Genomic DNA, 26,265 nt, shown 5'->3' with positions numbered 1-26,265 from the left:
CTGTGGCCCTCATCAGATACCCTTCATCAGCTTGGTGGAGGGTGCAGCATGAGGTTGCTTCCCAACAGTGCTCCGACTGCCAGTGGCCTTGCCTATCACTACCTCCCTCATCTACATCTGTCGGGCTGTGTGGTGCTCAGCTATTTGTGGCCAAGGGCCAGTACACAAGCTCGTCACCCTGAGGTGAGCGTATCTGTGCTGGGGCTGGGTGCACTGGAGACATGTGATGCTGCACCCTCCGAGGCATTCAGACTGTCATCCTTGAAAGAGGTGTGAGCTGCAACACAGGCAGTCTACTCCCGAGTCTCTGCTGTAGGTGACCCTGCACATGAAGTATCAAAACAATTACTGGAGTGATGATGTAAAGGTCCCCTACAACTTATGGGTACAGCAAGCTGCCATGGTAGTCAAAGATTATGCAATTCCTCCTCACTCCCCACGCCCGTTACTCCAAACTCTGCATCAGATATTGACCATCCGTCCTGCTCCCCTGACAGCTCCAGTGCTTCTAGCTCTGCCTCTGTCAATGGATGAATCTTCTGCACTCCACCCCTGGTCTTGGATCTTTCCCTGCTGTTGTGGCCCTTTTGTCCTGCAATCATAAGTGGAGAAAAAGTGAGGTTTCCAGTGATGCTGAGGAGAATTCCTTGCTGCCAGATTGGCCCCTGGTCCCATGAGGTGTCAGGTTGGCCAGCTGCTTTTTCGATGCTCACACTCTCAGGAAATCTGGGTAAAGTGCAGAGGGAGATGCAGATTTCAGTGGCGGACAGACATACAGCCTATGTAACTATGGAAGTGGGTGAGGGGGAACACTTTACACTTCAGTGCCAGTTCTAGCCCTTAACCATGCAGTGTCCCTTCTTTTCCTGCCCATCTTTCATCCACTTACTATCAGCCTGACACTCAAATTCACCTTTGCAGAGTGTGGAGGAGGTCATTCACCCTTTCCAGCACTAGATGCAGTCCCTTGGATGGAGCCCTCGGCAACTTACCTCTGTAGCACCCTTCATCCAGGTTGCCTTGGTCATTCGTGATGGCTGCATCCTTCCCATGCCAGATTCCCGATCACTTCTGGGCCTGCCAGCAGACCCAGTGACTGTAGGACTAAACTCACTCCGTGATACTGACCGGATAATCTGTTTTAGTGATGTTGATCGAGGGATAAATATTCACTAGGTTACCAAAAATAACTCTCCTGTTCTTCTCTGAAGTAGTACCATGGGATTTCTTGTGCCCACTTGAGAGATTAGCCCCTCAATCAGTCTCTCTTAGACTCTAATTATTTAAGGTATGACTCAAAATGTGGTGCACCCATTCCTCTGCACTGTTACACTCCAGTGTCAGTCTAGATTTTTGTGCTCAACTCAGTGCAATGGAACTTGAACCCAAAATCATCCGAATCAGAAGTGAGTGTGATCAACCAAACCACAAATGAAGCAGAATTTAGTTTGTTCTTCTTTGCACAGTAAAGATAAGGAGCTGTATTTTTGTCTCCTCATGGAAATGCAAATTGACGTGCGAAACGCAGAACATAGTTTTATTTTGCAGGAAACCTATTTTCCTGTGCCTTCCTGACCGTGTGCCATTTACATGTGGCCGTTTTATAGATTGGGAAGGCCTTGGATAAAAAACGCTCAAGCACCTCCTCCGAGGTCAGGGCCCCCATTGTGAGGACCACAGGAAAATTATACATCCTCCCACACTCTATTTTCCTTTGGCGGTGTGGGTTTTGGAAGCCACCAAAAAAAACCACCTCATTGGAGTTCATGACCACTGGGTAAAGCCTGCATAAGAATCAGGAACACTTTGACAATTAAGTGTACAATGTTTTGACACCTTCAAATATTACAATTAGATGCTGTATGGCATTGCAGATGTGTTTTAATGCAATGATTGATCATAGGACTTTATCCTGCAAAGCTAAATTGTCTATTACATTGGGCAGAATTGTAAAAGTGTTGATATGCACTACAGTAGTTCTTCCCTTAGGGAAAGTGTCATAGTGTGGAAAATTATGTTGGTAAACCCTCCTATAATGTTTGGTACTGTGATTTAAATGTACAGAGAGCTTAGACTTTGAAAGAAAATGCCTTGCTGTTGAAAGTTAAAAAAATCTAAGCACCTGACCCCTACTATTCATTGACAGGCAACGCGCTTTGTAATGGAAATGTAACACTATCTGTTCTTTCAATTCGGGGGTTTTGTGGCGGTAATGGTTTGTTTTGAACCCTTTGACTATTATGAATACTTGGCTGAGTTTCAAAAGCTGTGACTAAGCCTGAGCTCAGCAGGTGGTATATGATATAGTTGCTCAGATAAACAATTGGCAGTTCATGGTTGTTGGTTTATAAAATTTTATGGTCACTTAAGGGATTAAGTTTCCTTTCAATAGGAGTACAGTTTCTTCCTTTCTAATATCAATGACAGGTTTCTGAATGAGTGCATTAGATTTCCACAGGTTTCATTTTTTTACACCTGCATTCAAAAGGATTCCCATTGCTATTGCATGGCACCTGAGGACCATACTTAGTGGATTCTGGGTGAGTGGCTATGGAGGGTACATGGTGGGGGGGCAGGCATGGTGTGGCATAAGGATCTGAGAGAGCATGAAATGGCATGGGGTACTAAGGGGGCAGGGGGGATCTGAGAGGGCATGGAAGGGACATGGGGGTTCTGAGGGTGCATGGGGATCGGAGGGGCATGGGTGGCACGGAGTGGGTGGGGAGGTGAGGGGGTGGGTTTAATGGGCCTTTGAGCGATGTAGGGAGCTGTGTTGTGGTCTTCAAGAACTGAGGTGGGCCTTTTAACCAGCCTGCCTCTGCAACTGCACTCCTCACGTACTCCATTTTGGCTCACAAACTGCGCTGCAGGCCCAAAACCTGTGTGAAAACACAAAAATGCCTGGCACAGTCAGTAATGAGTCAGGTTTGCGTTTTGGAAGTTGAGAAAGGGCCTGACCTGTATTTCACGCACCTGACATGAGAATTCAGGTTTCAAAGAAGAGTAACAAAATCAGGATCAAAGAAATTTCGGCAAGTAATGTGAAGTGTTTTTGAGTGCAAGAACAAAATGCTCTTAACCTTTTGGTAAAAATCAGTCTTGACTCTTCCAGAGCACAGAGGTGGTATTTGCTGAAGGGAGTCGAACGTCACACAGTTCGAGACGATCCAGACAGAGTACAAATTTTTCTCAACACGCCTTATTTCTTGTTTGTAGGCAGCACTGGAAGAACAGCAGCTTTTAAGGGGTGATAGCATGTATAATGCTCACTTTGGAGATAGCATTGGATCTCTGGGTGACATTGATGATGATGGGTTTCCAGGTCAGTGCTTCCTAATATATTCATAAATCAAAATTTCTAAAGCTTATCAAAATGTATTAATTTCCCTTCCCATTTTGTAAAATTATTTTGCCAGCTCTTTACCTATTCCCTTTATTCACCATCTTCTTCATGTTCCAATTTTAAAATAGCATTAAACCACTGCTCACTGGTCTCAGCGTCTTGGCAATGGAGTTTCTCCTTACTTACTCTTATCAGAATCCTTGATAATTTTGAACACCCCTATTACATTTTCCCTTCACCTTCAGTTTTCTAAGGAGAATAATCTCAGCTTCTCTTGTGTAGTTTTTCCAAGTCACAATTAATTTTGTTCTGGATTATAGTCTCTAGAAGTTATCCTAACACCGATGTTAGGCTGAATAATCTAGTTTCTGGATTTATCCCTCCTTTTTTGAACAGTGGTGCAACATTTGCAACCTTCCAACTCTCTGGCACTACTTCCATATCCATGGGGGATTGAAAAATTGTGAACACTGCCTCTGCTTTCTTCACTGTTACTTCTCTCAGCAACTTCAGGTGTATCCTGTCTAGACTGGGTGACTTTTCTACTTTGATTGTGCCAACCTTCTAAGTAGCTTCTTTTCAACTATTTTTATCCAATCTAATTTGCCTACCCCCCTCCTTGACTGACATCGGCAGCATCTTAAGTGAAGTCAGATGCAATGTACTGATTTAGCACCTCAGACATGCCCTCTTCTCAACGAGATTTCCTTTTTGGTCCATAACTGGCAGCACCTTTTATCTGATTATTGTTTTACTCTTTGTATGCTTATAGAAGACTTTACTGTTTTACTTTATTTTATCCACTTATTTTTTCTCATGCACTCCAATTGCCCCTCTTGTTTCCATTTTGAATTCTCCTCTGCACTTTCTATTTTCTGCTTTATTCTTTACTGCATTATGAAACTGACATTATTATAAGTGTGTCTTTGCTGTTTAATTTTGTCAACGGATGAAAAATTGGGCTTATCAGGACCTGTCTTTTGGGAGTTATAAGCGCCCTTACCAAAATGGCATCTGTTGGGGGAGTGCACTGCTTTGGGGCGAATCGTTCTGGATGCCAAATTCGTGAGCGCATTAACGCATCTGCAGTGAGTGTCATAGTCATCGAGTCATGGAATTTTACAGCATGGAAAGAGACCGTTTGGTCTATTGGCCCAATATCTGCCAGAAGTATGCATAACGGGCAAATCATGACACCAGTCAGAATGCAATGCTTCTTTGACACTAGCAATGCCATTTTGGAGCTCAGTGCTCAAACTAATGCTCCCCCCCATTAACCTCGGACAGCTGAACAAATGTTGAACAACAAAAAAGAACCCTCACCCCAACAGCACTATTTAAAGCAATCATCAACTTTTTTTATTCTTTCACGGGATGTGGGCATCACTGGTTAGGTCAGTATTTACTGCCCACCCCTAATTCCCCTTGAGAAGGTGATGGTGAGCTACCTTCTTGAACCACTGCAGTCCATGTGGCGTAGGTATACTCACAGCATTGTTAGGGTGGGAGTTCCAGTATTTTGACCCAGTGACAGTGAAGGAATGGTGATGTAGTTCCATGTCAGGATGGTATGTGGCTTGGGGGGCAACTTGCAGGTGATGGTGTTCCCATGCTTCTGCTGCCCTTGTCTTTTGAGCTGATAGAGGTCGTGGGTTTGGAAGGTGCTGTCGAAGGAGCCTTTGTGAGTTGCTGCAGTGCACATTGTGGATGGTACACACTGCTGCTACTGTGCATCGGTGATGTAGGGAGTGAATGTCTAAGGAGGTCAATGGGATGCCAGTCAAGAAGGCTGCTTTGTCCTACTTGCAGGTTAGTTGCTGGTTGATTTATTCAGGCATTTCTATGATTATACCAGCGTTTGGAGCTTTCTGTAGTTTTTTTCAAGTTGTATAAGTCCACCTGCAGTATGGCAGGTGCTGAAGGGCTTTTTGCTGACTTCAAGGCTTCTGCACCAGTTGCTTCCAAGCATTGGTACAATCATAGGAATACAGCATGACTGGAATACAGGAATACAGCATGACTGGAATACAGGAATACAGCATGACTGGAATACAGGAATACAGCATGACTGGGCCAAAGAACAGATGGCACACAGAGCAGAACAAGCTGCTAGAGGAGGGAGAGAAGGGATTTCAGCAGGGGGCCAGATCCAGTCAGGTTGTTCAGGAAGCATGCCTTCTGCTTGAATCTCACCAAGGAACAGTGTGTGAAATATCTGCACGTCAGTAAGGATGTCCGCACTGAAATCTGCTGTAGCCACGACTGCAAGCCAACTTGCCCAGTATTGTGGTAAAAATCACTCAAAATCAGCTCTGCTGGAAAGGGCATGTCACTCAAATGCCTGACATTAGATTCCTGAAGCAACTGTTCTACTCAAAACTCATTTATGGCAGGAAACTCCCAGGAAGAGAGTGGAAACACTTTAGGGGTGTCCTCAAAGCACAGCTGAAGAGATCAAACATCCCTGCTGACTCATGGGAGCCTCTGACTTATGACTGACCAAAACTTTAATTCGGGAAGGCACCAAACACATTGAGAGATTTTGTTGGGAGCATGCAGAGGTGAAGCTGAGGCATCAGGTAAAGTGCACAAACCTCCAAACACCTCATCTGCAAGATCCTTCAAGCACGACCTGCTCCACATATGGCAGTGTTTGCAGATTGCGCTTTGGACTTATCAGGCATCGCAGAACCCATCGAACCGGAGTGGAAACAAGTCATCCTCAATACCTAAGAAGTACATTGTAATCTCAATATACAATTGAGATTATAATCGTGTGCCTGCATGCTCACCTGCTTTATTTGTTACACTCTGTCCTTTTATGCTTCTGAACTCCAAACACACCTAATGTGCTTTGTATTTCACCCTGCCTGATTCACCTTTTTCTGGACTACTCCATATTCCAAAGCAGTTTTCTGGACTACTCCATATTCCAAAACAGTTTTCTGGACTACTCCATATTCCAAAGCAGTTTGCTTCTCCCAATTCTCCATGCTCTTCCTTTCACGTCTCCGATGTTTCTTCATGGTTCCCCTCCCCATCCAAATTAGTTTAAACCATCCTCCACACATGCATGAAGAGATTAGATTAGATGGTTTCTGAATAAAATTAAAATTAAAGGATACAGAAAGAATTCGGAAATAGGAAGTGTTATGGACAGGAGGGGGATTAATTTATACAGCACTAATTTCTCCTCTCATCACCAGTCCATAAACAGAATAGGATTTCTGATATGCTTCCCTCTTTATAAACGGTGGCGGATTTTCTGACTCCTTAATTTTGGCAAGATCCAATTTCAATTAATAGCCCCACAGCAAACTTGAGGTAGGATGAACTCAAAGGAGTAGTTTACTTGCGCATACTCAAAATGTGGGAGGAAGGTGGCAACGTTGCCTCCTTTGCTTTCATACTGTAAAAGAGGGATAGAGAAAAGAAGATTGATAGTGCAGAGACCACAGAGAAAAGTAATAGTGTTTCAAATGGGTCCAGAGTCCAGAATCCAGGTCCAATGAAGTATTCCTTCACGGACTTTGGCAGGTTGAAAACCGATGCTGTATAATTCACCTTTCCAGTTGACTTCGCATGGTGAGATAGGCATGAAGAGTTGAATCAGTCTTGTAGGCGATGATACTGAAGTTCTAGCAGAAACAGTGTAGATGGGGCCAGGTATTCCACCTGGGCAGAGCTCCTTTTCTGTGAGGCTGCTTGGGGGATGGTAAACAGCAGTCTGACTTTGCAGCTCCACAAGACAATATTACTGGTTCCACAAGATAGGGGTCTATGTTACATGACTCCCATCTTTTCACAGTGTCTTTGACAAAGGGTGTGTATCCCTTGTCTGTGTCCCCAAGATTGGTAAATGTCTCAACCATTGAGAATTGAAAGGAAGGAAGGTTGCAAGGCCCTTTGTCCTAGCAGACAAGTAGACTCCAGTTGGCCAACCTGTGTTATGAAATGCAGATAGCCTTTGCATAGCTCTTTTTGTGGGCTGCGCAGACCAAATTCAATGCATCGTTAGTTCAGAGATAATGAGGTGCAAGTTTCTCCGATAATGCCATTTAGCTCCTTTTATTCAGGGGTCATAGACAGACATAGATTCAGCCATTTTAAGGTCTTTGTCCAAAGATTGTTGAAGATAGCAATGAGCATATCTCTATATATGTTATAAAAAAAATATACAGGGTGAGTTCTTAGTCCCCTCACAGAAGATAACGGTGGCATGAGTACAACAGATCAACTGTTTCATTAATTTTTAGTAAAACCTGTGCTTTAGAATTGTAAACATATTGCAGCCATCATCTGTATCACAACCACCAGGCCCAAGGCCAGCACCACAGCAACCAGGCCCTGGTCCAGCCCTGCAGCCACTAGGCCTGGGTCAATGTCACTCAGCCACCAGGCTCTGGTTCAGACCTGCAGCCAACAAGCCTGGGCCCATATCACTCAGCTACCAGGCCCAAGTCCAGTACCACAACCATCAGGGCCAAAGTCACCAAGCCCTGGTCCAGTCCCACAGGTACTAAGCTTGAGTTCAGTCCCACAGCCACCAGAACCCAGGCCAGTCCAGCAGCCACCAGTCCTGAGTCCAATCCCGCAACCACCAGGCTCTGATCCATTCCCACAGCCACCAGGCTCTGGTCCATTCCCACAACCACCAGGCTCTGGTCCATTCCCACAGCCACCAGGCTCTGGTCCATTCCCACAGCCACCAGGCTCTGGTCCATTCCCACAGCCACCAGGCTCTGGCCCATTCCCACAGCCACCAGGTCCTGGTCCATTCCCATAACCAACAGGCCCTGGTCCAATAGCACAAGCAACAGGCCCATGTCCAGTACCGCAGCCATCAGGCCTAAGTCCAGCACCACAACCACCTGGCCCGAAGCCACTAGGCCCTGGTCCATTCCTATAGTCAACAGGCCCTCATCCAATACCACAGCCAGCAGGCCTGAATCCAGTACCACAACCACCTGGCCTGAAGCCATCAGGCCTTGGTCCATTCTTGCGGACATCAGGTCCTGGTCCAGTCCCGCAGACACCTGGCCAGAGGCCGCTCCCGCAGACACCTGGCCAGAGGCCGCTCCCGCAGACACCTGGCCAGAGGCCGCTCCCGCAGACACCTGGCCAGAGGCCGCTCCCGCAGACACCTGGCCAGAGGCCGCTCCCGCAGACACCTGGCCAGAGGCCGCTCCCGCAGACACGAGGCCAGAGGCCGCTCCCGCAGACACGAGGCCTGAGGCCGCTCCCGCAGACACGAGGCCTGAGGCCGCTCCCGCAGACACGAGGCCTGAGGCCGCTCCCGCAGACACGAGGTCTGAGGCCGCTCCCGCAGACACGAGGCCTGAGGCCGCTCCCGCAGACACGAGGCCTGAGGCCGCTCCCGCAGACACGAGGCCTGAGGCCGCTCCCGCAGACACGAGGCCTGAGGCCGCTCCCGCAGACACGAGGCCTGAGGCCGCTCCCGCAGACACGAGGTCTGAGTCGAGTATCACAAGCACTAGGCTTGTGCAGTACCGCATCTGCCAGACCCAAGTTCCAGCCACAAAACTATTAATCTCCATAACAGTTTACCAGTGATTACCGAAAGTATTTTTTCTTTTCAGATGTTGCGATTGGAGCGCCCAATGAAAATGATTATCATGGAGCGATTTACATTTACCACGGAGATGCCAATGGAATTGTCTCCAAATATTCAATGGTAACTATTCATTGATTTTACTCACTGTGTGAGGCCTACAGTTTTTGGCACTACCTTTTCGACCGAGTAGGAAATATATTGGAGGGTGAAAGGGATGGACAGGGGAGATGCAGGGAAGGTGTTTCCCTTGGTTGGGAAGTCTAGAACCAGGGGTCATAATTTCAAAATTAGGGGGAAGCCGCTTAGGACCGAGTTGAGAAGTTTTTTTTACTCCGAGGATTGCAAAAGTGTTTCATGACAGCGTGAAACCGTTTTTTTTTGTCTTTCCCGCCATATTGTCTGCTTATTACCGCCATGATTCCCAACACCAGCGGGCACAGAAAATTCTGCCAATTGAGCATGTTTAAAGCAGAGATTGACAGATTTATAAATACTGTTGGCATAAATGGATATGGGGATTGTGTGGGAAAAAGGCGTTGAAGTCAATGATCACCCATGACTGTATTGAATGGCAGAGCAGGCTCGATAGGCTGAATGGCCTACTCCTGCTCCTATGTTCCTTTTTTCCTCTTCCAATCTGTCTGATTTTGGGCAGATCCGAAAGGCTGAATTTTCATGTCAGAGGTGGGAATTGGGAGACGGGACTACTCCCGCGTCGCCTTCCCACCACTGTCTCCAGGCTGCTGGGAGATGGGATTTTCTGGGAGTTCAGGCCCTAAGTGACCTGGAGACAGGCCTGGCACCTCCAGAGGCAGACCTGAGGTGGAGATGGAAGCAGGCAGCCCAGAGTGGGAAGGTTAAGAGGCCCGTCTCTGTTTCTGGAAAATCTTGTCCACTGCTTCTGATCGTTATGATCTCGAGGGCGGCCATTAACTTTTAAAAGAAATTCAAACTCCTAATTATTGACTGAAAGAATTACGCTGCAAGACTTCATGTTTCAAACAGAAACTTTTACTGTATAAGAATTAAACAAAGCAAGCAGTATTAATTTAACTCTATGTATATTTTGTAAATGCTTAGATTTTAAATCCAAAATTCTCAACAGACCAGAATCACACAATTGTTACATCACAGAAGGAAGCCATTCCGCTTGTTGTGTTTGTGTCAGCTCTCCAAATGAGCGGTGCACTTGCTGCCATTCCCTCGCCTTCTTCCAGTGACACTACACATTCTCCCTTTTCAGATAATGATTCAATTTCCCCCTGAATGCTCGATTGAACCTACCTGCACCACACCCTCAGGCAGTGAATTCCAGATCTTAACCAGTCGCTGCTTCTTTGCTTCTTTTGCCCATGATCCGAAATCTGTGTCCTCTTATTGTCGATATTTCCACCAGTGGGAACAGTTTCTCCCTAACTACTCTGACTACACCCCTCATGATTCTGAATACCTCTTACCAAATGTCCTCTCAACTTTCTCTTCTCCAAGGATAATAGTCCCAACTTCTTCAATCTATCTTCATAACTTGAAGCTCCTCTTCCCTGGGACCATTCTTGTGAATCTTTTCTGGACTCTCTCTAATGCGTTCACATCTTACCTAAAGTGTGGCACCCAGAACTGAACACAATACGCCAGATGAGGCCAAACCAGTGTTTTATACAAGTTTAATATAACTTCCTTGCTCTTGTACTCTGCGCGCCTATTAATAATGCCGAGGACATTGTATGCTTTATTAACTGCTCTCAACCTGTCCTGTCACATTCAATGGCTTATGGACATAAACGCCCAGGACCTTCCTTTCCTGCACCCCCTTTAGAATTGTACCCTTTATTTTATATTGTCCCTGCACATTCTTCCTACAAAAATGAATAATTTCACATTTCTCTGCATTGAATTTCAGTTGCCACTTGTCCACCCATTCCAACAACTTGTCTGTGTCCTTTTGAAGTTCTACACTATCTTCCTCACAGTTCACAATACTTCCAAGTTTCGTATCATCCACAAATTTTGAAATTGTACCTTTTACACCAAGGTCTAGGTCATTAGTATATATTTGGAAAAGCAACCAGCTCCTGTTCTGTTTTTCATTCCACCGAAGAGTTCCCCTATACAGTACATTACAGGATCTTGAGAATTCTTTCACTTCTCCTGGGACCAAACCAAGGTGTGCCACAGGAATTCATTTTGATTCTCCTCAGTGTTCCTGCTATTCTCTGAAGTATGAGATTTATTTCAGTCCTTCCACTTGCCAGGTGATCCTCCAATTCTCTTTAAGCACTTCACGATTTCGGACACCAGCTCAAGCATGGTCTTCACTGCCTTCTTGCTTAGTAACCTACAGCTCCTGGCAGCTTTCTCTCTCTGCCTATTTGCAAGCTGTTCCAACATCAGATTTAAAACTGCTTGTGCCTTAAAGATTGCCTCCCTGCAATCCATCCCCACGGCAATGTGGCACATTTGGGATGTCCCAGATAGAGATTTCAACTAATTAACTTCAATTCCCAAACTTGTTCTTTGATCTGAAAAGTCTATGGATACTTTAAGACCTTCCTTTGTTTACCTATGCTTTCAGACCTTTCCTTGATCTGGGAAATTACATGAATAATTCACATCTGTAACAAAGGCAGGGCCTCAGACTTACTGTCTTCAGTTCTCCAGCTAAACAGACCTACCTGCCTTTTTATGGCTCTTACCCATCTACCCACCTTGAAAGTACACATGGAAGACCTGATGTGTAAATACAAAAATAGCTGGAAAAACTCAGCAGGTCTGGCAGCATTTGCGGAGAGGAATACAGTTAACGTTTCGAGTCCGTATAACGCTTCATCATATAATTTTGCTTTTATCTGATGTGTAAATACCTTGGGTGAGCTGGCAACTTCTGAATTCCAAATGTTCAGTTATTTTACATTTACAGATTTAATTTCACCAAACTACAAGTTATATTCCCACAACATATGAATCACGAAATTAGACATTTTCACAACACAATGCAATCAGCAGCTCACATGTATGCAGTTGAACCTTCTGACCAATTTAAAACAACCCCCCCCAGCTCCTCACACCCTCACCTACTATCCACTTTATGAAGAGGATTCACAAGCCCTGTTATAACAGTTGGAAACCATTGAACAGCCCATAACTCCCCCCAAGTAAAAAAACTGACTCTTTAAACTAGCCGTGTATACAAAGTCAAACACTTGCGAAATGAACAGCCAGTTGGATTGCAGCCAAGAGCCCATAACTCTCCCCAGGTACACAAACTGACTTCAGAACTGCTGGCTCAACAGATGCCTGGACTGAATACAAAAAAGCAATGGGAAAAGCTTAAGAAATTAGACATTGTTATCATACAAGGCTACACTTTCGATACTGTAAAATGTACAATTTTATCCATTTCATGAACCTTTTTTAATTCATCTGAAGACTTTTCCACATTTACAATGTTGATCTTTTTCATGACAGCTTGTCAGCCGATTTAATAACAATCCAGCAAGCACATTGCTTAATGGGTAGTTACATCTTCCAGCCACTTTATTGTCATAACTTATCTTACTGAACACGGATACAGGTCATGCTACAGCATTTAATGATGGACTGTAAAGGAGGCAAAACCATTTCACTTACGTTTTAAACTCTTCCCACCTCCATTCCATGGTTCACACCTGGTGTAAAACCCAACAACTGTTAAAATCCAGCCGCCTCCATGAAAATTAAAAAGCTTACCGAAGACAGGCTCTCAATGAGTCCACAATGCAGTTAATTACCTCCTTACTAGGAGTGGGCCTGTTATGGAGCCTGCTCCCTCCCTGTGAAAATGGCTGAAGGCGGAAACGGATTTGGCACTTGGTGGCCATTTTTTTTCCAGCCCCACTTTCCTTTTGCCCCGATGACAGTGTCAAGTCTGCCAGTCTTGCACTTTCTTGTGGAGAGAAAAATGACTTGCTGTTTATTTTTGGAAGTAGTACAAGCGTCTGGTTCATTTTCATATTGAAGGAAGATCAACCAGTATACTTGATTTGATATAACAAGTGTTTGTGGATAAAAATATGTGATAATTGAACACCATTAACCATTGACTGATCAACCTTCTTCACGTGTAATAGCAACTGTAAAATTCACTGTACATGTTGAGTTTTCTTGACCCATAGGAGCATTTCACACAAAGGGCCAATTGTGAATTGATAGCCACTGTTGTCCCAAGCGTGAATTTTATACCACAGAGATTTTCAGGAATTTGCTGCTGTAGCTTTCAAGTAGTTCATTATAAACCAAATTAAATACAGTTGCGTTCTGATCAATGCACAGATATAACACTGAGATTAAAATTTCTGCCAACTTCAGATCAAAACGGCCAACTATAAGTTTATTTAACTCTACTCCATTCATCACTGAGTTGCTCCAAATGCAAAATAACAGAAAATGCTTAACAGATTTCAAACGAGCAATAGATGACGTTTGACCATAGGTGGAATCGTCCAAGATTTGCATGAAGTGTGGTAGTGGGCGGGAAAAAAAACATTATATACGCTGGCCGCAATGGCGGCTCTTCACACCTTATCATCCCCTTCCCACCTTATTAATTACGCAGCCACAGGAAACTCGCCATCTCGCTGGCGTGCAGCCTCTGATTTGCCTGCCACACTGTTACCTCACCACTTTCTCACACAGGACACCATATTTAAACTGCAGCTGCGCGCACGCTTCTCAATGCTTGCAGCCCAGGATTGCTCCAGTGAAGATATGGCCCCAAATCCAAGAAGGATGTAGCCCCCCCAATTCAGTGATGCATCCCTGAGATTCCTTCTGGACACTGCAAAGGCTGCCACGGTGTCCTCTAGCCCCGATCTGGCCACAGGAGGCCTAACAGTCTCCCCACTCCGGCTTGGGAGGCAGTTGCAGAGATGGTCAATGCCAATACTGCACAGAAGAGACCAGCCATCCAGTGCAGAAAACGGATGAATGATCTCATCCGTGCTGCCAGGCTAAGGCAACAATCTCATCACTCTAAGCTCATACACTCACAAGGCCATCACGCGTTCACTAGCACCTCACTCACTGCCAGCTCAAGGGACATCACCACTCTCACTCTCTCAGACAAGCCCTCATATCACCATAAAAACATGTGAATATGAACAAGGGGCAAGAGTAGGTCATTCAGCCCCTTGAGCCTGCTCCGCCATTTAATAAGACCATGGCTGATCTGATAGTAAACTGAAATCTGCATCCCACCTTCCCCCAATAACCCATCACCCCTTGCTTACCACGAATCTATCCACCTCTGCCTTAAAAATATTCAATGACTCTACTTCCACCACCTTTTCAGGAAGAGAGTTCCAAAGACTCATGACCTTCTGAGTGAAAACATTTTGCCTCATCTCTGTTTTAAATGGGGAGCCCCTTATTTATAAACAGTGACCCCCAGTTCTAAATTCTTCCACAAGAGGAAATATCCTCTCCACATCCACCCTGTCAAGAACCCTCAGGATCTTATATGTTTCAGTCAAGTTGCCTCTTATTCTTCTAAACTCTAGCGGATACAAGCCTAGTCTGTCCAACATTTCCTCTTAAGACAACCCGCCCGTTCCATGTATTAGGCTGGTGAACCGTCTCTGAACTGCTTCCAACACATTTACATCCTTAAATTAAGAGACCAGTACTGTACACAGTACTCCAAATGTGCTCTGTATAACTGAAGCATAACCTGCCTACTTTTGTATTCAATTCCCCTCGCAATAAATGATAACATTCTATTAGCTTTCCTAATTACTTGCTGTACCTACATACTCGCCTTTTGTGATTCATGCACTAAAGATCCCCCAGATCCCCCTCACCTCAGAGCTCAGCAATCTTTCACCATTTAGATAAAATGCTTTTCATTTATCCTTCCTGCCAAAATGGATAATTTCACTTTTTCCCACATTACATTCCATTTGCCAGATTTTTGCCCACTTACTTAACCTATCCATATCTTTTTGCAGCCATTTGGCCTCATCTCCTCTGGAGACTGCCTTCTTAGTCCTCACTTTTTTGAGGTCACTTGCACAGATCAACATGTGCCCCCACACACACCCTGGGATACCCCCCTTCCCCAGTACAGCCCTCAGCCTGCAGCCTCTTCCCTCTCCTGACACCACTTCTTCCCCCTTCCTCAAACAAGCCCGAGCCCTGCAGCTGTTGAAAAGCCACCCCTGCCTTACAGCTGGTCTGGTAGGTGCTCATGAACCCCCCCTAAACATGACGTGGTGCTGCCTGTAGTCCATTTGTCCAAGTGAGCCTATTCAACTATTTTATTGGCCATAGCATCTCTTTCTCTTTAATCATTTTGCCAATATGGTATCCCTATCACTGAACACTCTTACTTCCCAAATACACATCTACCTCCTCATTCAGTATCTCAGTGACCACGAGTGCTTCCTGAAGTAAGGCAGGCAAACAAACCTCGAAGTCCTGAGCAAAGTGCAGCTCTCCAGGTGCATGTTGCTTACATACAGTTGTGAACACGTCGGCATGTGCCTGGATGATCCACCATGGAGGGAATGATTCCCACAAGCAGTACTTACAGTTAGATGCAGATGTATTAAAATGATGTTCCCGACGTTGGACAGCGGGAAAGGCGATTCGCCATTGACGGGTGGAGCTGATGATCACAAACTGGTTTCATGACGGCGTAAAACTCATTTTTTGCTTTCTCGCCACATTGTCCACACGGCTGCCAAGATGCTCGATCGCAACGGGGACGGAAAGTCCTGGCCCATGTATCTATTTAACATGTCTGATGAGGATTCATCAATTGAAAATTGTCACTAAGATAGTGTGGAGGGAAGTAAGGAGAAAATGCTTTGCGCGTAAGGCTATTGGAGCAAGGAACACTTCACCACAGGGTATTATAGAGGCAGAGATCATTCCAATTTTCCCTTAAATATTGCATAAATATTTGGAGCAGAGGAGGTTATACAGCTATGTGGAGAGGGCAGGATGATAATTTTGGATTGCTCAGCAAAGAGCCAGCATGTTTGTGAATGGCCTCCTTCTTTGCATTAACTCCTATGATTCCAAGTGTTGAACTGAGAGCAGTGCGAAGGGGGTGAAGCCCCAAATCTCCCTTTCCACTGAGTTTGTTATCTCACTAGGAAGTCACTATGCTGGGAAATTGCTGTTGTTGAGGAAGGAGAGAGGAGAAGGGAAGAGGCACTCCCATTCACCAACTGGCTGCCATGTAGCATCAATATTGATGCTTACTTCAGAGGAACGTGAGTGAACCAAATACTAGGCCATTATATTTGGATCATGAATGATGCTTCAGGACTCTCCAAAGCCTCACCAGATCATACAAGACACAAATCAGGAGTATGATGGAATGGCCTTCACTTGCCTGATTTGTTATAGCTGCAACAATGCTCAAGTAGTTATACACCATACAGGAAAAAGCAGACCACTCGATATGGCAGCCCATCCACCACCTTAAGCAATGCACTGCACCGTTTCTGTAGTGTGTACCGTCTACAGGATGCACTAGATCAACTTGCTAAGGCTCCTTCAACAGCACTTCCCAAACCCATGACCTCTACCTAGGAGAACAAAGGCATGGGAACACCACCACTTCCAAGGTCCCTTCCAAGTTGCACACCATTCCGACTTGGTCATATACTAGTTGGAATGTATTCCAGCTAATGGAGTGAATTCCCCTGTTCCCCATTAAATTTAGTTTTACCAGGACTCCTTAGTACTGGTACTGGTTCTGTGCAGCATTTGAAAGGTTATATTATCTTTGCTTTGGGAACAAATGACAGTAGTCCATTTGTCCAAATGAGCCTGTTCACAAATATTTTATTGGCCATAGCATCTCTTTCTCTTCAATCATTTTGCCAGTATGACATCCCAATCACTGAATACTCTTATTTCCCAAATACACATCTACCTCCCCATTCAATATCTCAATTGATTCTGTCCTTTTGGTTATCTGAGTATGTTCATTCCACACACACATAATTATTTCAAGGTTTTTTCTGCAATTGGTTTGAACCAGCTTACATCTAAGATTTTGATCCCTTGTTCTGGATTCCTGTACTACAAAGAAGGGCCATTCCTATATATACTGTCAATTGCATTCACTATTTTAAATGCCTCAGTCTCATTGTTATGATCCCCGTAGAGACTGATAACAAAATAAATTGCAAACTTTCTGTTAATGGCTGAAAGGAAAATGTGACAAGATTTCAAGTTTTAAGACTTGTACTGTAACAAAAGTCTAAAAACACTCTTGACTAATAGCGTAGGTAACTTGCATGGAACAGAATTTTCCCCTTTTAGCACAACTGAAGAAACACACTTAACAGATATACTCTACCTTGTTCTTTAAGTAGACATTCAATTCACCCTGAACCAGTCCAAAGTGATTCTTAGATCCCAAGGGTTTACTTCTGTTCCTTTCCTTTCTCAGCTTGGTAACTTTTAACCTCAGAGCTTTCTTTCACAGTGAGGTTCTTTCCCCACAGAGATTCTTCCTCTAGCGCAAGCTAGGTGAATCTGCCTCATTTTAACTTCTCACAAATTTGCTTTTTTCAATCCAAGCACAAACTCCTACCTGCCCGATGAGCCATAGCTGTCTATGGCCTCTAGCTGCTGTCTCTCTCTCTCTCTCTCTCTCTCTCTCTCCAGATCGTGGCAGTCTGTCTGTGTCTGTGACTTGCAGGGATATCTTTGGAACTCTTCCCCTCTCAAAGCCCACCTCCATGGCAACATGAATCACATGGGCATACCCTGACATCATAGGATCATAGAAAGATTACAGCACAGAAAGAGGACATTAGACCCATTGTGTCCTTGCTAGCAACTCAGCTATTCCCACCCCTTGCCCTTACCCTGTAACCCTGCATTTTTTTCTTAAGGTACTTATCCAATTCCCTTTTAAAAGAAATGATGGAATCTGCCTTCACCTCCCTCTCAGGCAGTGCATTCCAGATCTGAAACATTCACTGTGTAAAAAAGTTTTTCTTCATGTCGTCATTGGTTCTTTTGCCATTCACTTTAACTCGGTGTCTTCTGATTGTCCTTGCATCAATGGGAACAGTCTCCCAGGGCACTGTGCCGCCACGTTTAGTGGGTCCGTCCTGCCGTGGGATAGGACATACCCAGGGATGGTGATGGTGTTGTCTGGGACATTTCCCGGAAGATATGATTCTGTAAGTATGACTATGTCAGGCTGTTGCTTGACTAGTCTGTGGAACAGCTCTCAAAATTTTGGCACTAACTCCCAGATGTTAGTAAGGAGGACTTTGCAGGGTTGATAGGACTGAGTTTGCCGTTGCTGTTGCCGATGCCGGGCGGTCCGTCCGGCTACATTCCTAATCCAGTTTTCTGTAGCAGTTTGATGCAACTGAGTCACTTGCTGGGGCCATTTCAGAGTGCATTTAAGAGTCAGCCACATTGTTGTGTGCCTGGAGCCATATGTAGGCCAGACCTGGTGACGACAGTAGATATCCTTCCCTAAAGATCATGAATGAACCAGATGGGTTTTTTATGACAATCAAAAATGGTTTCCTGGCCACCATTAGACTTTTAATTCCAGATTTTTATTGAATTCAAATTCCACCATCTACCATGGCCGAACCCAGGTCCCCAGAACATTACCCTGGTGTTCCATCCGGTGTCATTCCTTTTTGACATTTTTGTAGCAGTTTGATACAACTGAGTGGTTTTCTAGGCCATTTCAGAGGGCATTCGAGAGTCAACCACATTGCAATGGGCCTGGAGTCAAATGTAGGCCAGTCCAGGTAAGGATGACAGATTTCCTTTGCTAAAGGGCATTAGTAAACCAGATGGGTTTTTATGACAATTTACATTGGTTTCATGGTCACCGTTATGACTAGGCCTAGGGGGTACTGGGCACAATTTCAAAATTTGCGGATGACATGAAATGTAGAAATGTAGTAAACATTGAGGAAGATAGTAATAGACTTCAAGAGAAAGAGACCTACGATGTTTGTGCAATTAATAAAGCTGATGGGATTCACAAAGAGAGGCACAGAGTCTGAAACCAGGATGTTAACTTAAACCCATTAAAACACTACTTTGACCTCAGCTGATGTTTGGTGTGGGCACCACACTTTTGGAAGGACTTGAAGCCTTTGAAGACAGTGTAGAAGAGATTTACTGGAATAGTTCTGGGTTGTGGGACTACAGTATTGTGGATAGACTGGAGAAGCCAGGGTTGTGCTCTTTGGAGCATAGAAGGCTAAAATGAGATTAAAATCATGGTGAGAATTTTCTCCCCGTTGGTGCTGGGCTGAGTGGGAGCGTGCTTGGCGGGTGTGCAACCGATCGCCACCCATGATTGGCTGTGCACCCCCATTTTATGTGTGCGGGCCAATTAAGGCTGAGTGCTCCCTGTGTGTGCGGGGGAGGAGGGAGAGTCGGGGCCTGCGCTCATGCGCGCAAAAGAGCGCAGAAGTCTCCCTGAGGCACAGAGCTGCCTCAGGGAGATTACTTTGATTATTATGAATTGAAATAAAGAAAAATAAAATATTCAGACATGTCCACTCGTGACATGGGACATGTCAATGAATTTTAATAATTTTTATTTAATTTATAAAGCCTTCATGAAACCTCATCCCGCCTGTGGATGAGGTTTCATGATATATGCGAGGGCCACCTGGGCTCTTCGCTTGCCCACCAACTTTAAGGTTGGACGGGCAGCCCTGTTAATTATGTTAGTTTTTAATTGGCCTTCCTAGGCCTTTGACAGTTCGGCAGGCACGCAGCCGACTCCAGTGCGTGCCCGCTGAGCTGAAGATCGGAATGATGCACGGCGATGTTGGGATGCAGGCCCGACGTCACCGTGCGCCATTTTACGTGTCAGCGAGCGGGGCTCGCCCCTGCACATCGACCAGAAGATTCAGGCCCATGAATTGTTAGAAAGAGTAATCAAAGAGAAACTGTTTCCACTGACGGGATGGTTGATAACAAGAGGGCACAGATCTAAGGTGATTGGCAAAAGAACTTGAGGTGACATGAAGAAAATCATTTTTACGCAGCAAGTGGTTAGGATTTGAAATCCACTCCCTGATAGGGAGTTGATATAGATTCAGTGGTTGCTTTCAAAATGGTAAATACATGAAGGAAAGAGAATTGCAGGGATATGGGGAAAGAGCAAGGCATTGGATTAACTTGATTGCTTTTTGAAAAGGCCAATGTAGACTTGATGGACTAAATGGCCTCCTCCTGTGCTGATTCAGATCACATTTGGGCCTAAAGTGTGAACTTTGATTGAAGATGATGAAATCCTAAGAGGGGAATTTTTTCTGATTGAAGTTACTGTTTCAGCAACACAGCAACAACACACTGCTAAGTTAAGTTTCATTTATCACCAGGCGATAATCAGGTGATAGTCTTACCAGCCTCTTTTACATCTTGCCCGCTTGAAGTCGATGGGCACGAAAATCGGGTGAGGTATAAAATAAGTTGTTGAGCTGCTATCACTCGTTTCTTGCTCAGCGATTAAATGTGATAATTACCCCAGGTCTTTCCCAAAATTACTCCAACCTTGGTTCTTTCATTTCATCAATTATATTGAAAACAAATTGTGACTGCTGCTCAGGACATGAGGGCTGGGATAAGACCAGTGTACAGCTTTATGGCTATCAAAACATTTATACTGATGTAGTCCAAAAATAGATGAAATGTCACAGCTTTCAAACAGACTACATTTGTATTTATTCTGCTCTGTCTGAAATTGTCACCTGCCCTATTTAGAGCTCATAGGGTCACAATGACAACCAGTGCCCATTCATAACTGGAACCATTAATCTCAGGAGGTGAGTTAAAAATGGAACTGTTTGCTATCATACTCAGAGTGGTGCTATCTAGAATCCTGCCTGGAGTCTTGTGCTGACTCAAACATCAGATGTGTTAAATGATGCTAGCTTACTGCCTCCTTTAAAACAGGAAATTTCCTGCCCCTCGCATGCAGTAGCCTGTTTAGACAAAATAATGACCTTGTTTTTCTAATGTTTGCTGCCTCTTCCCTCGTCTAGAGGATTTCAGGGCAGCTGATCAATCCAATATTGCGCATGTTTGGCCAGTCTATATCGGGAGGAGTGGACATGGATGGAAATGCTTATCCAGGTAAGTGAGTTGAAAGCCATGTTTGAAAATGTTTTGTTATATCTTGTCTCTTGGCCAAAAGTTTTGAAGGTTAGCCTGAGCTGTTTGGTTTCAGTATGTCAACCTGCTTGTGTTCTTGGCTACATGTTCTGTACTAGATTGAAACTTGGCTGTAGTTTGCTTCCATTATAGAACATGTTTTATGTGCATTCTTTACTGATGATGCATTTTTCAATCTTAAGCTTGTTTTGAGCACAATGGATACTTAATACTACATAGCCAGGACTGAATATTGGCATGGAAAAGAATTATGGTTTATATTACAGTCTGGACCTGATCATAGTACAGTACCATTGAACACATGCCTTCACATTCGAACCATTTTCAATTTGGTCACACCCTCTTGGAAATACCTGCAATTCTGAGTTGCCTTTCATATATATACACAGTGCGTGTACTGAGTTGGAACATAGGGACAAAGGATGCCATTCAGTCCCTTGAACCTGTTCTGGCAATCAATTAGATTATGGTTGATCTGAAACCTTAACTCTATTTACATGTTTTGGTACCGTTACCCTCAGTACCCTTACTTAACAATAAATCTATCAATCTCAGATTTGAAATTTTCAATTAACCTAGGCCTGGAATATCATGCAATCGGAATGACTCCAGAACTATTTAAGAATGGCAGGTGGAACCCAATTCCAGGAATCTACCCCAATTCCCAGCGTCCCCAATTTTCGCTGGCATGAGATAGGGGTATAGGTAGTGAACCTGCACCCTGCACACCCGGCCTGGCGGGCTTCATTTGCAGGGTAGGCACCTCCTAGCCACTCACAATTTTTATGGAGTTGGGCCAGCTTCTCCGTGACTCGCGGTTCATGGCCCCTCAGAGGAGTTATGAACTGTAGCCTAGATTCGGGAACCTTTTGAAATGTAAGGTCAAAAGTCTTATTCTTGCCTCCCATGCCCCTTACATGCCCCCCATGACTGCTCCATTCCAATTTAATGCCAACATATGGACCCAGCCATTTCTCATGACCGCTCATGTCCATGCCAACCCATGCCCCTCATGTCCATTCACCTAATATGCCTATGTACATAACCAATAGCATTATAGCAATAGCAAGTGTGGAACTGCTGAGAGAAAAAAACTCCATTCACAAATCTTCTTTTGAAAAAGACTGCTGTTCCCCACAACTTCATCGAAGCGTCAATGCAGACAGACCATAAAAGTATCAATGACAAAGGCTTCAAATACTTCACACCTCTTAGGCTTTTCCAAATCAACATTGAGGCATTGACAAAAGAGATCACAGAAAGAACACTTTATTATGACAACTGAAAAATGTCAATCAAGCAAATTCACTTAAGCAGAACCAACTCCTGAGCTAATGCTTTTATTGGTCAGGGTTCGTATGTATGCTTGGCTGTGACCCAATTACCTTAAATCTCTGTCCTCTTGTTCTTGATCTTTCCACCATTGGGAACAGTTTATCCCTATCTACTCTGTTTAGACCCCTCATGATTTTGTATACCTCCACCAAATCTCCCCTCATCCTTCTCCAAGGAAAACAGCCTCAAATTCTCCAATATATCTGCATAACTGAAGTTCTTCCTCCCTGTATGCACTGTCCTGATTTTTTTCTGCACTCTTTCTAATGCCTTCACACCCTACCTAAAGTGTGGTGCCTAGAACTGGGGGCAGCACTCCAGTTAAGGTTGAACCAGTGTTTTATACTAGTTTAACATAGCTTCCTTTCTTTGGTACTCTGTGCCCCTATTAATAAAGCTTAGGATGTCATGTTAAACATGTCAATCATTCTGGCATTCACTGTAGTGCATATTCAACTCTCTGTGCACATTATTGTAGATATTATGGTTTACTGCTTCTGGTGCAGAACTTTGGAGAAAGGGAGCGCGCACGTTTCAGCAATTCGACAGTGAAGATTGAAGTGTGCTCCACATGATTTTCTGCTTTAAACAGGTGGAAAATTACATGAGCTGTGCTGACTTCCCTGGCCTTATTTCTAATATGCACTTCTGGCTGCACCAGGAGGGCCAATGCACAAAATTTATCTCATAGTATTTATGGTGAGTCTTATAATGATACAGCCTCCAGTTATAATGAGATTCAGGTTTTGTATTTAAAACCGGGATTCAGTATTCAATGTGGTATTTCTAATAAATTTTTTAGAGGTAAATTAGACAGCCAGACTAAAAAATGACTTTGTAACAGGAGGCAGAGATAAAATGATTGTGACAAATTAGGACTATAGGTGAGATCAAAAGAGAACTCCAGACGTCTGGGTCCCATGTTTAAGCTATTCATTTATTTTTATTCATTCATGGGATGTGGGCTTTGCTGGCTGGACCGGCATTTATTGCCCATCCAAAATTGCCTTTGAGAAAGTGGTAGTGAGCTGCCTCCTTGAACCACAGCAATCCATGTGGTGTAGGTACATGCACAGTGCTGTTAGGGAGGGAGTTCCAAGATTTTGACCCAGTGACACTGAAGGAACAGTGATATATTTCCAAGTCAGGATGGTGAGTGGCTTGGAGGAGGACTTGCAGGTGGTGGTGTTCCCAGTTGTCTGCTGCCCTTGTCCTTCTAGATGGAGTGGCCGTGGGTTTGGAAGGTGCTGCCTAAGGAGCCTTGGTGAGTTCCTGCAGTACATCTTGTAGATGGCACAGACTGCTGCCACTGTGTGTCGGTGGTGGAGGGAGTGAATGTTTGTGGAAGGGGTGCCATTTCCCATTGACTCTGGTTTTGTTAGGGCTCCTTGATGCCACACTTGGCCAAGGGCTGTTACTCTCACCTTACCTCTGGAGTTCAGCTCTTTTTTCCATGTTTGAACCAAGGCTGTGATGAGGTCAAGAGCTGAGTGACCCTGGCAGAACCCAAATTGAGTGTCGGTGAACAGGTTATTGCTAAGCAAGTGCCGCTTGATAGCACTATTGATGACCCCTTCCATCACTTTCCTGGTGATGGAGAGTAGACTGATGGGGTGGTAATTGGCCAGGTTGAATTTGTCCTGCTTCGTCCTCCACAAGGATTGTGCGGTGGCCACACCTACCGATACTGTCATGGACAGATGCATCTGCAGCAGGCAGGTTAGTGAGGATGAGGTCAAGTATGTTATTCCCTCTTGTTAGTTCCCTCACCACCTGCTGCAAACCCAGTCTAGCAACTATGCCCTTTAGGACTCAGCTTAAAGTGGTACTACCAAGCTACTCTTGGTGATGGACATTGAAGTCCCCCACCCAGAGTACATTCTGCGCCCTTGCCACCCTTACTGCTCCCTCCAAGTGGTGTTCAACATGGAGGAGCACTGATTCATCAGCTGAGGGAGAGCCGTATATGGTAATCAGCAGGAGGTTTGCTTGCCCATGTTTGACCTGATGCCACGAGACTTCATGGGGTCTGGAGTCAATGTTGAGAACTCTCAGGACAACTCCCTCCTGACTGTATACCACTGTGCTGCCACTTCCTGCTGGTGAGACAGGACATATCCAAGGATGGTGATGGTGGTGCCTGGGACATTGTCTGTAAATTATGATTCCGTGAGTATGAGTATTTCGGGCTGGCTTGACTAGTCTGTGAGATAGCTCATCCAATTTTGGCCAGATGTGTTTGCTGTTGTCGTTTCCGGTGCCTAGGTTGATGCTGGGTGGTCTATCAGGTTTCATTTCTTTGAGACTTATTAGCGGTTTTATACAACAGAGTGGCTTACTAGACCATTTCAGAGGGCGTTCAGTAAGTTTGGAGTCACATGTACATTGCCAGGTAGATGCCAGTGTTGTAGCAGTACTAGAGCAGCTTGGCTAGATGCACGCCAAGTTCTGGAGCACAAATCTTCAGTACTGTTGCCAGAATATTGTCAGGGCTCATAGCCTTTGCACTATCCAGTGCCTTCAGCCATTTTTTATAGTGAATCAAATTGGCTGAAGACTGGCATCTGTGATGCTGGGGACCTCTGGAGAAGACCAAGATGGCAGATTTCCTTTCCTGAAGGACATTAGTGAACCGGATGGGTTTTTACGACAATCAATTCATGGTCGTCATTAAACTTTTAATTCCAGATTTTTATTGTATTTAAATTTCACCATCTGCCTGGGATTTGAACCTGGGTCCCCAGAGCATTACCCTGGGTCTCTGGATCACTAGTCCAGCGACAATACTACTATGCCACCACTTCCCCTAAGGGTGGAAAGTGTGAGGCTGGTCTGGAAAGCATTGAATACTAGAGGTAACAAAGGCAAGGATGAGGATTTCGGCGCAGTTGAGCTGAGGCAGGGCAGAGTTGGATAATGCTCTGCAGGTGGAAACAGTGATCTTGATGAAGCGGCTATGTGGTTGGAACCTCATCTTAGAGCCTAATACGACACTAAGGTTGCAAATGGCCTGGTTGAACCTCAGACGGCCGTCAGGGAGATCGATGGAGTCATTAGTTAGGGAATGGAGTTTTGGTGGGGAAAGGAGACAATGGACTGAATTTTATTTTCCCCCTCCAGGGCGGAATGGCAGGTGGGGTTGGGAGTGTAAAATTGGGTGTCAGGCCAGGGGTGCCTTGCCCATTGCCTGCTCACCTGCCCTAATCCCTATGGTATTTTACTTACAGCAAGGGAGGCGTCAGGCAGCCCGCTCACCAGTCCAATCAGTGTCCAATTAATGGCCACAGGGGCTTCCTCCCATTGCTGCGGGTATTTTACCCATAGTAGAGACCCATGCGGAGTCCCTAGCCTGCCACATAAAATCTGACGAGCCTTGGTGCCAGACGAGGTGCAAACACCACCACCCCTGTCACTCTGGCCCTGGTGAGATCCCAGACTCACCTTACATCCAAAGCCAATGCTGAATGCCTTCCTCTTGGCCTCGCTGCAGTCCTAGCAGTGGCCACCGCTCCTGATGACGCTGCTGGGATGTGAGAACTGCCAGCCCCCTGATTGGCCAGCTGCTCTCTGAGGTGGGAAGTCCTTTTGCTGAAGGGTGATAGATAAGAATAGGACCAGTAGGCAATCTCAGCCAGCTGAATGATAGTGGAAGGGCATTGGAGGAGGATGGTGTGATTAACCATGTCAAAGGCTGCTTACAAGTAGAGAAGGAAGAGAGGAATAAGTTACATGATCACATTCATGTGGGATGCTATTTGTGACTTTGATATGGACTGTTTCAGTACATTGCCAAGGCAGAAACATGATTGCAGGAATCAAACATGGAGAAAGGATGTTGGAGGAGAAA

The 26,265-nt window shown here is 44.9% G+C and overlaps 1 protein-coding gene across 1 annotated transcript in view; it reads left to right on the top strand.

Annotated features, from left to right (window-relative positions):
• Positions 1-26,265, top strand: part of itga9 (integrin, alpha 9) — a 574,702-nt gene that overhangs the window by 108,955 nt on the left and 439,482 nt on the right. Inside the window, exons 10-12 of the mRNA XM_078540091.1 lie at positions 3,217-3,322; positions 8,944-9,038; positions 20,954-21,044. Coding sequence (XP_078396217.1) covers positions 3,217-3,322; positions 8,944-9,038; positions 20,954-21,044 — 292 coding nt within the window. The remainder of the gene's footprint in view (positions 1-3,216; positions 3,323-8,943; positions 9,039-20,953; positions 21,045-26,265) is intronic.

Source organism: Cetorhinus maximus, chromosome 4, assembly GCF_964194155.1.
Source record: "Cetorhinus maximus chromosome 4, sCetMax3.hap1.1, whole genome shotgun sequence".
Classification (NCBI taxonomy): domain Eukaryota; kingdom Metazoa; phylum Chordata; class Chondrichthyes; order Lamniformes; family Cetorhinidae; genus Cetorhinus; species Cetorhinus maximus.
Note: the sequence above shows the minus strand (reverse complement) of the source record. Positions and strands in the feature narration are given on the sequence as shown.